A 13,248-nucleotide genomic window follows, 5' to 3' on the forward strand; every position below is an offset into this window, starting at 1 on the left:
CTGGTTCCTATTTTCTTACCTCGTTTTCACGTCTTTGTCTTTTTTTATCGGCTGCATTGTTGTGTCAGAATCCTACTTATTGTTTTTGTCTTGTCAGGTCGTTATTTACATGATCCGTGGTCCGGATCATGTTTTGTATTTTCTGTTGGTTTTGGACTCCTTTAGTTCCTGTTTGTGCACCTCTGACTTTGTTTTGGCTGCCATGGTCGCTCATTGTGTTCACCTGTCTCTGATTAGTGTTCGCCCACTCACCTGCTCCTCGAGCACTAATCAGAGGCATTATTTAAGCTTGCCTTTGCCAGTCAGTCGGCCTAGCGTCATTGTTTGCCTCATGCAACCTGTCTACGTAAGTTTTGCTTGTTTTTAGTCCATGCTAAGTGGTAGCTTCGTTTCGAGTGCGATCAGCACATTATTCCTTTTGCTTGTTTTCTGTTTTTGGTACTTTGCGTTATTTTTTAGAATAAATCATGTTCTTACCCGCACGCCTTGTCCAGAGTAGTCCGTCTGCATTTCGGGAGAACGAACCCCGCAGTAAGTGGCGAAAACCCGGACGTGACAGTTCTTTTCAAAGGGGACAATGCAATTCCTTAAAAACACATGAATACACATGGTTCAAAAAGCCAGAATTAGCCAGAAGGCTAGTTTTCATCTGTAGTTCCCTGGCCATGACGTAAAAAAGGCAGAAAAAAAAATTACAATTTTAAAGAAAAAGACCAAATGCACACAATACGATTACGGTATGATAAAAAATAAAATACAACATAAAATTGATCATAGCATCAAAACAGGCTCATCTTTTAGTGCTGGCAGCCACATTTTCCATTTTTGTGTGAGGTTCTTGTATGTTGTGACCAGTTGAACCTCCTCAGATGCTGAGTTGCACACATTTGGAATGGACACTGAATCAAATCAGTCAAACGAATAAAGGACGTGACAGGAATGCATAGACAAGGAAGATTTATTTCATTTGCCGCCTTCGTGGATCCAAATCTTCATGTAAGCCGCGATGCATTGCATCCATACGTTTGTAGCTTTACAAAAGGAGGATATACAATATATATTTATATTTATCATACAAGTGAGTCCTTTGATGCATTTGGACGTGACGTGGCGGTGGAAACACAGCGGGATGGACAATCATCTTCATATTTATCAAAGTGCTGATGATATTTGACAATAAATGAGCCCTTCACACACAAGTTTGCATATTTTCCACAACTGCTTTCTTCTACTTTGAAGCAGCTTGGGTTCTTCTTTTCCCGACACGGAAGCGACTTTATGCGATGATGAAGTGACTAAAAGACCTTTTCGTTTCTTTTTTTAACCTACTTTTCCCCTTCCTGCAAAACAGAAGATCCACGCCTGCTTTTTATACAGATGAAATATGATCAAATGTGGTAGGATGTACATGAAGCAGCTACCAGGAAGTTACTACGACTGTGTGTACTTTTACACAGCAGCAAAACATCCTGCAATCACCCGAGCAGAAAAGTGCCTTATAAATATCTCACACACAGGAATGTAATGGCTCTGATGAATCTGGCATTGATCTATGAACAATATTCGCTTGATCCTTTAAAGCAGTGTTTTTCAACAGATTATGTAATTTCACCTAGCTAGGTTAAAAGTATTTTTTTCAAACCAGTAGTTAAAATCCGCAAATGATGTGTTGTTGTTGAGTGTCTGTGCTGTCTAGAGCTCGGAAAGTAACCGTGTACCACGCTTCCATATCAGTAGGTGGTAGCAAATTTTCTTTGCACGACGATGGTAATATGCAGACGACAGCGGGAGGCAGTGTGCAGGTAAACCAAAAGTAAACAAAAGGCGAGTGCCGCTAAGAAAAGGCATTGAAGCTAAGGGAAGGCTATGCAAAACGAAACTAAAACTGAACTGGCTGCAAAGTAAACAAAAACAGAATGCTGGACGACAGCAAAGACTTGCAGCGTGTGGGAGCAGCAGACGGCGTCCACAAAGTACATCAGTACATGACATGACAATCAACAATGTCCCCACAAAGAAGGATAAAAACAACTTAAATAGTCTTGATTGCTAAAACAAAGCAGGTGCCAAGAGTAGTGTTAAAGGAAGACATGAAACTACCACAGGAAAAAAATCAACAAAACAGGAAAATACATCAATAAGAGCGTAAGACAAGAACTAAAAAAACCCTACATAGGAAAACAGCAAAAAACTCTATATAGGTCAAGCCGTGATGTGACAGGTGGTGACAGTACACCTACTTTGAGACTGAAACGATATTGATGCATGCTTGGTTATGGTTTGAATGCATATCCAACAATTGCGACAATTACTTTTTCCTGTCAGCTGAGTTTCGTTTTTTAATGATTTCTGCTGGTGGTGTGCCTCTGGATTTTTTCAAAAAAAAAAAAAATGTGCCTTGGCTCAAAAAAGGTTGAAAAACACTGGCTTTGAAGGTGCAACATTAGTCATGTCAGAGGAGTTCATACTTGACAGTGACAAGGAAAAAGCACAAGGACAAAAGCAGGCAGTGTTAAAGTGAACCCCCTTTTTTTGGCATACAAACCCACAAAATAGCGGCAATAAAGAATAATTAATCAACTTTTTTTGCCTTTTGACACAGAAACTGCAGCGGTGAAATATGGTAGGGATGGGAATCTTTGGGCACCTAACGGTTCAATCTGATTCCTGGGGTAATGATTCAATTGAGAATCGATTCTCATTTTGTATTATTTGGTATAATAATTATAATTAAACTTTTTCAAAGCAGGTTAGAAAAGTAAAAAAAAAATGTCTACTGTATGTAAAAATGGGTTCTTATTAAAAAAAAAAATCTTAATTTAATTTTTTCAAATTTATGAATCGGTTTGGAATCGAAAAGAATGACAATCACGATTCGGATGTGAATTGACGGTTACACTTTAGTATGGGAAACATATTTTCACCATTCATTAGTTGCTTATTAACATGCAAATTAGTAACATATTGGCTCTTAATTAGTCATTATTAAGTACTTATTAAAGCCTTATTCTACATGGCCTTATTTTACAACCAGTAAGCCATTAACAGAGTCTTCCCTCAATAACCTCAGATTTATTGCTTATTAGTACCCCTAACCCTTATATGGTGTCCTAGTGTCCAAATAACTCCAAATAAAGTCTTTGTTACTTTCATAAGCAACTAATTAATGGAGAATATTAAAAGTTAAAGTACCATGAATTGATTTACGTGGACCTCGACTTAAACAAGTTGAAAAACGTATTCGGGGGTTACCATTTAGTGGTCAATTGTATGGAATATGTACTGAACTGTGCAATCTACTATTAAAAGTTTCAATCAATCAATCAATGATAGACACACACACACACACACACACGCACGCACACACACACACACACACACACACACACACACACACACTAGGTGTGGCGAAAATATTCTCTGCATTTGACCCATCACCCTTGATCACCCCCTGGGAGGTGAGGAGAGCAATTGAGCAGCATTTTTGGTGATTTAACACCCAACTCCAACCCTTGATGCTGAGTGCCAAGCAGGCAGGTTTTCACGCCCAGGAAATCATGTTTTGTTTTGGTCATGTTATGTTTAGTTTTTTGGACACTCAGTTCCTGTTTTGCACATCCTGGTTTGGTTTTGTTACCATGACTACTCATTAGTTTTCACCTGACACGCACCTGTCTCACGTTTTGGCACTCGCTCACCTGTTTTCAATAATTATGTCACTGCTATTTAAGCCATTCTGTTTCTGTTCTTCGGCCTTGCTATCTATGCTATTGATCCATGCCCCTTGTTTCGGTCACAGTAAGTAGTTGTGTTATTTATGCCACAGTGCAAGTTTTTGTTTCATGTTTATAGTTCTTTGCCTTTGTGCTAGTCTTTTGTTTTATAGCCCAGTTTTTGTACCGCCATTGTGCGCACTTTTTGTTGGTTCCTGTTTTTAGTTTTAGTGTGACAATAACGATGTCTTTACCTTCACGCCATCGCCGTTTCCACTCCATTCGCTTCGCACCTCGGGAAAACAACGCCATAGTCCATGTCTTGACGCAGGTAATATGTTCCCCGTACTAAAGTGTTACCAAATTGATTTTTCTGCACCCCTAAAATATTGTTGTGCCCCCCTCCCCCACACACACAACTCTCCTGCATTATTAATATCATATCAAAATGATCGTAATATCATTATTTTGACACGTTGTTTCTTCTTTCATTCATCAGAAGCAAAACATGACGCAGATTCAAAAGCAGAATATTAGAGGTTTGTGGATTTCAACGTTTTCTCATTTGAAATGGCTCATGTGTGCACTGAAAAGCAAGGGGCGGTATAGCTCGGATGGTAGAGCAGCCGTGCCAGCAACTTGAAGTTTGCAGGTCTGACCCCCGCTTCCGCCATCCTAGTCACTGCCGTTGTGTCCTTGGGCAAGACACTTTACCCACCTGCTCTCAGTGCCACCCACACTGGTTTGAATGTAAAAATTAGATATTGGGTTTGACTATGTAAAGCGCTTTGAGTCACTAGAGAAAAAGCGCTATATAAATATAATTCACTTCACTATCAAAATGATCGTATTATCATTATTTTGACGCAGATTCCAAAGCAGAATATTAGAAGTTTGTGGCTTTCAACGTTTTCTCATTTGAAATGGCTCATGTGTGCACTGAGAAGCAACAACGCAAAGAAAACATCGAGGAGTTGAACGAAAACGTCTCTCCGTGACGGCTGACGAAAGCGTCCCGATACTTTTGTCCGCGCCAAAACAAATGGATGAGAAATGTGCTGTGATTTCTTTGTCAACGTCACTTCACATTATATATTATGACGGCACATCATCGTAAACACAACGTAATCATAGCAACAATATCCATGTGTGTTATATGATGACGGCAACGATATTCATGTGAATATGATCATCATTCATGTAAACATGTTTCATTAGGTCATGCAAACAGGAAACCAACTTCCACGATAAAAAGGGTTTGCACGTCACGAAGTCGCCGAGCGCTCGCACTGAGATCCCGTCGGAGCCGGCGGGGGATGTCAGTGGGAGCCTCTCGTTGGACCAGAACAGCCATAAAGTCCATAAAAATATTCCTTCATATTTGATGTTTCCCAGCATGAACGCCGACCCAGTCTGACCGAGACTGCGGGGGGAGGGGAAGGGGGAACGGGGGGATAGGTTTGAGGCGGGGGGGAGCCAGACTGGGCCGAGGGGCTCCTGGTGCTCGGAGGGCCTTGATGTCGTCGTTCAGAAACCGAACAGTTGGTAAAGCTAGTGACATCGCCTCAGATGCGGCTGGCCGGCCTGCAGCAGTAAGTGCAGCTCCGCAGGCTGTCTCGGTCCGTGCTGCCGTCTGCGCTCCCACGCCGACCTTCGCTGTAGCGAGACACTGCGGGACACGGCAACATGTTACTGGCATGTTTTGTGGTTATTGTGCTGAATCAGCATGTGATCATCATCACTGACCGCGTGGGAATCATTTCTTTCATCATTTTAAAAGTTACAGTACCAACGATAGTCACATACACATACTAGGTGTGGTGAGATTATCCTCTGCGTTTGACCCATCTTCCTCGCCCCCTGGGAGGTGAGGAGAGCAGTGAGCAGCAGCGGTGGCCACGCCCGGGAATCATTTGATTTAACCCCCAATTCCAACCCTTGATGCTGAGTGCCAAGCAGGGAGGTAATGGGTCCCATTTTTATAGTCTTTGGTATGACTCGGCCGGGGTTTGAACTCACGACCGACCGATCCCAGGGCGGACACTCTAACCACAAGGCCACTGAGCAGGTTTATCAATATATTTTTATTAAGTCATGTTTTATTCCTCTATAGTACTTTTGAAATATCAACAGTTATTACAATTTATTATGTTGGAAAATGCCCTGTGATGAGGTGGCGACTTGTCCAGGGTGTACCCCGCCTTCCGCCTGATTGTAGCTGAGATAGGCACCAGCGCCCCCCATGACCCCAAAGGGAATAAGCGGTAGAAAATGGATGGATGGATGTTGTCAAATACAAACCCCAAAACCAGTGAAGTTGGCACGTTGTCCAGCCATTCATCCATTTTCTACCGCTTGGTCCCTTTTGGGGTCGCGGGGGGCGCTGGCGCTTATCTCAGCTACAATCGGGCGGAAGGCGGGGTACACCCTGGACTAGTCGCCACCTCATCGCAGGTTGGCACGTTGTGTAAATCGTAAATAAAAACAGAATACAACGATTTGCAAATCCTTTTCAACTCATATTCAATTGAATAAACTGCAAAGACAAGATACTTAATGTTCGAACTGAGAAAATGTATTTTTTTTTTTGCAAATAATCATTAATTGGAATTTAATGGCAGTAACACATTGCAAAAAAGTTGGCACAGAGGCATTTTTACCACTGTGTTACATGGATTTTCTTTCTCACAACACTCAGTAAAGGTTTGGGAACTGAGGAGCCCAATTTCTGAAACTTTTCAGGTGGAATTATTTCCCATTCTTGCTTGATGTACTGCTTAAGTTGTTCAACAGTCCGAGATCTCTGTTGTCGTATTTCAGGCTTCATAATACGCCATGCGTTTTCAATGTACCCGAAAGGGACAAGCGGTAGGAAACGGATGGATGGATGTCTCGAGTGTTGGCAGTGCTCTTGAGTTTATTTATTTAAATGAATTAAAGATGCAGAAACTTTGAGGAATGATGCAGTTGACCTGATGATAATAGTTTTGAGGAGAATGTTTCTGTATTATTCATAAGACTACTGTACCTTTCACTTGTGTAAATATTGACTATTGTGTGTGAAGTGCTGCTTAAAGTTAAATTCCATTTAACAATTGGGCCATTAAGTTAGGATACATGTTGTCTTGGTTGATAAAATGTTGCTTAAGTTGTTCAACAGTCTGAGGTCTCCGTCGTGGTATTTTAGGCTACATTTTCACTGGGAGACAGGTCTGGGCTACACGACGAGTTGAGTTTATACCAAAATGGATACATGGTTGATACCGCAGAGGATTGGGTGAATGTCATGTGATCAGATGAAACCAAATTAGAACTTTTTGGTATAAACTCAAATCTTCGTGTTTGGAGGAAGAAGAATACTGAGTTGCATCCCAAGAACACCATACCTACTGTGAAGCATGGGGGTGAAAACATCATGATTTGGGGCTGTTTTTCTGCTAAGGGGACAGGACGATTGATCCGTGTTAAGGAAAGAATGAATGGGGCCATGTATCGTGAGATTTTGAGCCAAAACCTCCTTCCATCAGTGAGAGCTTTGAATGGTTGACCAAATACTTATTTTCCACCATAATTTACTAATAAATTCTTTAAAATTCCTACAATGTGAATTCCTGGATTTTTTTTCCAAATTCTGTCTCTCACAGTTGAAGTGTACCTGTGATGAAAATTACAGACCTCTGTCATCATTTTAAGTGGGAGAACTTGCACAATCGGTGGCTGACTAAATACTTTTTTGCCCCACTGTATCTGACTGCAAATATACTTTATGTAGGACGTCATGTAAATCATTGTGTGACAGAGCATCCTCTCTCAGTTAACGATCCTTTGTCATTCCTACCGTGTTTACCTTTTGTAAACGACTTGAAAAAAACTACGTGTGCTTGGCGATGACATTTAGATGCTAACTGGCAGACCAGCTGTGCACAAGTTTATTATTTCGTCGGTCAGTGGTCAACAAAATAAACACACAGTTTTACATAATTAAACAGTTGTACATTAATACATTTAAAATGTTGCAGACCGAAAGGGTTTAGGATGAAGTAGAACACTTATTGCGCCTAACCCTACAATGTCAAACACAAGATGGGCTTCCAAAAATTATGAATTTTCCTTTGCACAACATATTATAAATACACCTTGTACACAACATAAATACTGTTCCACTATATATACACAGTAAAGGCATGTTAAATATCCTTGTACACGTGTTAGTTAAACCTTTGTACCAATCATATACTATATACAAACAATTATGCTTCCATTATTATTTATATCCCACATTTAGTTTTTAATTAACATGGTGTTAACTACTGTGTTGGTTCAAGAGTGATATATTTTTTAAAGACAATGGTCTTAAAGTGTTTGCACAAGTAAACATACTGCAGGATTGTTTTTAATTTAATGTTAACTGTTAAATAACTGAATGATTGATCATACTATTTTATCACACGCTTGTGTATTTTATACATTATGTGTTTAGAATTATGTACAGTATTTAATTGTTACAGAAACATTTTTATTCAGATCATTTTTTCTCAATCGTATTACATGTTGTATTTATTTGTATAAAGTATTTAGTAATTTATGATACAAAGGTCCTGAGTAGTCCTGGGTTCAATCCCAGGCTCGGGATCTTTCTGTGTGGAGTTTGCATGTTCTCCCCATGGGTTTTCTCCGTGTACTCCAGCGTCCTCCCATTTCCAAAGACATGCCCCTGGGGATAGGTTGATTGGCAACACTAAATTGGCCCTAGTGTGTGAATGTGAGTGTGAATGTTGTCGGTTTATCTGTGTTGGCCCTGCAATGAGGTGGCGACATGTCCAGGGTGTACCCCACCTTCCGCCCGAATGCAGCTGAGATAGTCTCCAGCTCCCCCCCCCCCCCCCCCCCCCCCCCAGAAGCCCAAAGGGGACAATCGGTAAAAAAATGGATGGATGATTTTAGTCAATATATAATCGGTACAAAAACAAAACATGATAGACACTACCAGTGATTCTTACAATAAAAAATGTTGATTTGGCAAACTTACATCTCTCTTCCTCTCCGTTCTCCAAGTCGTCCTCGTCGTCTTCAGGCAGCAGACGTCCATGGCAGGCGTTGCTGGAAGTGATCTGACTCGACGTTTCCAAGCTGGTCCCCAGCTGCAACCTGCGCATGTGACGCACTACTGCTGTGGCGTTGAACGCTTGCTGCAGCACACCCACACAATCATTGAAATACAAATTATTATTATTATTCATTCTTGTCCTTCACCTAAATATTTATTTCACTAACCTTCCATTTGCTTTTGGCAAAGTTCTTCTTGATTTGAGCGCTGACGGACTCGTGGATGTTCTTGTCCAAAGCTGTGTCACCACAGATCCTACACATCAAGTACTGTAGTTTAAGTACTGTAATATGAGTAATTTACTGTAGTTCTCTCATTCACTCTGCAGTACTACATAGAATAGAATAGAATAGAATAGAATAGAATAGAATAGAATAGAATAGAAAGTACTTTATTGATCCCTGGGGGAAATTCAGCACCACAGTTCGCTCACAATAAAAATATCCATCCATCCATCCATTTTCTACCGCTTATTCCCTTTCGGGGTCGCGGGGGGCGCTGGCGCCTATCTCAGCTACAATCGGGCGGAAGGTGGGGTACACCCTGGACAAGTCGCCACCTCATCGCAGGGCCAACACAGATAGACAGACAACATTCACACTCACATTCACACACTAGGGCCAATTTAGTGTTGCCAATCAACCTATCCCCAGGTGCATGTCTTTGAAAGTGGGAGGAAGCCGGAGTACCCGGAGGGAACCCACGCATTCACGGGGAGAACATGCAAACTCCACACAGAAAGATCCCGAGCCCGGGGTTGAACCCAGGACTGCAGGACCTTCGTATTGTGAGGCAGACGCACTAACCCCTCTGCCAGTGCAGTCAAGGAACATATGCATTATACAGTCTGATGGCTGTCAGTATGAAGGACCGCCTGTGTCGTTCCGTATTACATTTTGGGAGTCTGAGCCTTCCACTGAACGTGCTCATTCTCTCCGCAAAGTCTGAGTGTAGTGGGTGGGAGGTGTTGTCCATAATGGCTAGGAGTTTTGCTAGACTTCTCCTTTCTGACACCACCGCCAGAGAGTCCAGCTCCACTCCCACCACGTTACTGGCTTTCTCTACCAACTTGTCCAGTTGTATGTGTCCCTAGTTCCCACATGCACTACATTATGTGTTGTTCAGAGCAGTGTCACCACAGATCCTACACATCAAGTACTGATGTATAGGTACTGTAGTATAGGTAATATACTGTAGTACTCTCATTCATTCTGCAATACTACATGCAACACAGGCTGTATTGTTCAGAGCTCTGTCCCACAAGTTCTACGCATGCCGTACTGCAGTTTTACTATGTACTGTAGCACTATTAATAATTCTGCAGGATTCTACATGTACTACGTGTATTGAGACACACTTTTGTTCTTCACAAATATCAATTCTTTATCTTAGACTGTCAAATCAGAGTTACAAAGTTAGATAAAAGTTATTATGTAATTTTTTCTGCACATAAGACACATACTTCAAAACTCAAAAGTTATCATGTACTATATATTTTACATAGGAGGAGTACTTCAATCTTTGAAAGTTATCATGCAATATTTATTGTACGTAAGACGAGTAGTACGTCCACGTAATGTTGCAGTCTCGTCAACCAAGACAACCTCACAGCATCTACAGCCTTAGGGACTCCGGGTGGATCTCATCCACCCTCGAAGCTCTGCCACCAATGATCTTTCTAACTACTTCGGAAACCTCAGCCCCAGAAAAAGGAGAGCCCACCACAGATTCCCCAGGCACTTATAGGAAGACGAGTAGGTTATATTCAGGAGGTCTTCAAAGTATTCCCTCCACCGAGCCGCAACATCCCAAGTCAAGGTCAGCAGCACACTGTCCCCACTATACCGGTACATGGTGTTGACAGTGAACTGCTTCCCCCTCCTGAGGCTGCGGATGGTGGTCCAGAATCTTTTCAAAGCCGTCCGGAAGTCATATTCCCTGGCTTCCCCAAACTCCACCCACATTGGAGTTTTTGCCTCTGCGACTTCCAAAACCATGGCCTATCAGTGACTGTCTGCTGCCTATCAGGTCCCTTGAGCCAAAATGACCCGTTAAGACGCCTTCTTCAGCTTGACGGCATCCCTCACAGCTGGTGTCAACCAGTGGAATCTGGGTTTGCCACCACAATAGGCACCAACCACCTTTGCGGTCACAGCTACGATTGGCTGCCTCAAAAATAGAGGTACGGAACATTATCCACTCAGACTCAAAGTCCAGCGCCTCCCTCGTGACATGGTCAAAGTTCTTCTGGAGGTGGTAACTGAAACTGACGGGATACTCTGCTAGATGTTCCCTCACTCTGCATTTGGACCTGGCAGGTCTGGCCGGCATCATCCCCACCATTGGAGCCAACTCACCACCAGGTGATTAGTTGAAAGCTCTGCCCCTCTCTTCACCTGAGTGTCCAAAACATGAGACCGCAAATCCAATGACACAACAACAAAGTCGATCATGGAACTGTGGGCTAGGGTGTCCTGGTGCCAAGTGCACATATGGACACCCTTGTGTTTGAACATTGATTTTGTTATGAACAATCTGTGACGAGCACAAATGTCCAGTAACAAAACACCACTCTGGTTGAGATGATGGCTTCCATTCCTACCAAGTAGGCCTCTCCAGATTTCACTGTCGTTGCCACTGTGAGCGTTGAAGTCCGCCAGCAGAACAAGGGAGTCAACTGGGGGGGCACTCTCTAGTACTCCCTCGAGATAACCCAAAAAGGGCGGGTACTCTGAGCTGTTGTTTGGTGCGTAAGCGCAAACAACAGTCAGGACCCGTTACCCCACTGAAGGCAGAGGGAAGCTACCCTCTTGTCTAATGGGGAAACTCCTACATACAGGCTTTGAGCCGCAGGGACATACGTAAATCCACCCCCAGCCCGTCACCTCTAACTGCTTGCAACGGTAGAGTCCAGTCCCCCTCAAACAGACTGGTTCCAAAACCTTTACTGTGCGTTGAAATGAGTCCGATTTGATCCAACTGGAATTTCTACCTCGCACACTAGCTCAAGCTGCTCCCCCCCCCAGCAAGGTGATGGCCCAAGAGCTCGCTTCTGTAGCCGAGGATTGGGACATCACACACTAAACCGCCCAGCTCACACTGCACCCGACATCAATGCCCCCACCCTCTATGAGTGGTGAGCCCTTTGGAGCATATGTAAGACCTATACTTTAATACTTAAAATTTATCATGTAATATTTCCTATAGCAAGTGATATTTCCTGTGCGTAAGACGAGTAGTACTTTATTACTTTACTACCATGGATGCTGCAGTGCCAGCTCACACGAGGATCTCTTCTCAGGATCTTTCTCCATCATGTGGCAGATGAAGTCTTTGGCTACAAAAAAAACGTATCATACTTATGATCATCAACACATTTGATAATGGATTTCAGTTCTACCTGAATCAGAGATGTCGTCCCAGTAAGGAGAGTCAAATTCATATTCGGCTTTCAGGATCTGTTCAAACAACTTGGCGTCGTTTTCGTCGTAAAATGGAGGGTAGCCGCACAATCTGAAAGTGTGTCATTGAAATATATTAATAAATAAATACCCAATATCAGGCTGACCATAATCTGAAATCCCAAAAAGAGGACACATATATGCGTGCCAAGGCGGGCAGCACGCCAAGGCCGGAACTAGGTGAACATTTTTCCAATGATACTTGAACTTGCTTTACAAATAATATATTTATTTAAATAAAGCATTTTTTCTCCTCTGTTGACAGCAATGGTGGCGCTAGGAATTTTCAAAATGGGGTCCCATGAACCCCATAAAGTCATAAAAATGGGGTTCCACAGTTCATTTTTGGGGTCCCACACTTTTTTTGAAAACAAATGATAAACGTATGCATTATCCTGTTATACCTCACATTCTATATTGTGTTTTGGAAAAAGGATGTCATAAACTATATTTAATTTAGTAAATGAAATAATAAAAAAAAGAAGACAAATGTGTATGCATATGTAAATGAATTCATTTATAAACATGTATTCACTTTATTTCCTTTATGGATTTACACTTTACCACTGCTGGTAGTTTTTTTCTGTTTTTATTTAATAAGTTGTAGGTGTATCTATTTCAGTATAAAAGTGTAAAAAAAAGTGTTTTGCTTCGGTCATGAAATGATGATAATGGTGTGCCAGGGCATACATACATTTTATATTTAACGCTTAAATCTCCGGAGTCTACATCAACTTCAGATCTATTCCTCATTTCAAAATGTTTTAGTTTTTTTTCATGTTGTTCTTTTTTTGTTAGTTTTCCACCCTTTTTTGTCAAACGAAACTATGTTTTTTTTCATGGCAAACACACAAAATATGTAAAACCTTCCACCAAAATCCACCAAAAGTGGAATATTTGATATGACCTAATCGGGGTTGAGGTGGGGGGTGGTAGGGTGTATATTGTAACGTCCCGGAAGAGTTGG

General features: G+C 41.9%; 1 protein-coding gene across 1 annotated transcript in view; it reads right to left on the reverse strand.

The window, feature by feature from the left end:
- Positions 1 to 2,381: 2,381 nt before the first annotated feature.
- camk1a (calcium/calmodulin-dependent protein kinase Ia) overlaps positions 2,382 to 13,248 on the reverse strand; it is a 50,537-nt gene continuing 39,670 nt past the window's right edge. Inside the window, exons 8-12 of the mRNA XM_061875208.1 lie at positions 12,221 to 12,333; positions 12,079 to 12,157; positions 8,988 to 9,075; positions 8,743 to 8,902; positions 2,382 to 5,382 (exon numbers count right to left, since the gene is read on the reverse strand). Coding sequence (XP_061731192.1) covers positions 5,279 to 5,382; positions 8,743 to 8,902; positions 8,988 to 9,075; positions 12,079 to 12,157; positions 12,221 to 12,333 — 544 coding nt within the window. The 3' untranslated portion in view covers positions 2,382 to 5,278. The remainder of the gene's footprint in view (positions 5,383 to 8,742; positions 8,903 to 8,987; positions 9,076 to 12,078; positions 12,158 to 12,220; positions 12,334 to 13,248) is intronic.

Source organism: Nerophis ophidion, linkage group LG16 (genome assembly GCF_033978795.1).
Source record: "Nerophis ophidion isolate RoL-2023_Sa linkage group LG16, RoL_Noph_v1.0, whole genome shotgun sequence".
Classification (NCBI taxonomy): Eukaryota; Metazoa; Chordata; class Actinopteri; order Syngnathiformes; family Syngnathidae; genus Nerophis; species Nerophis ophidion.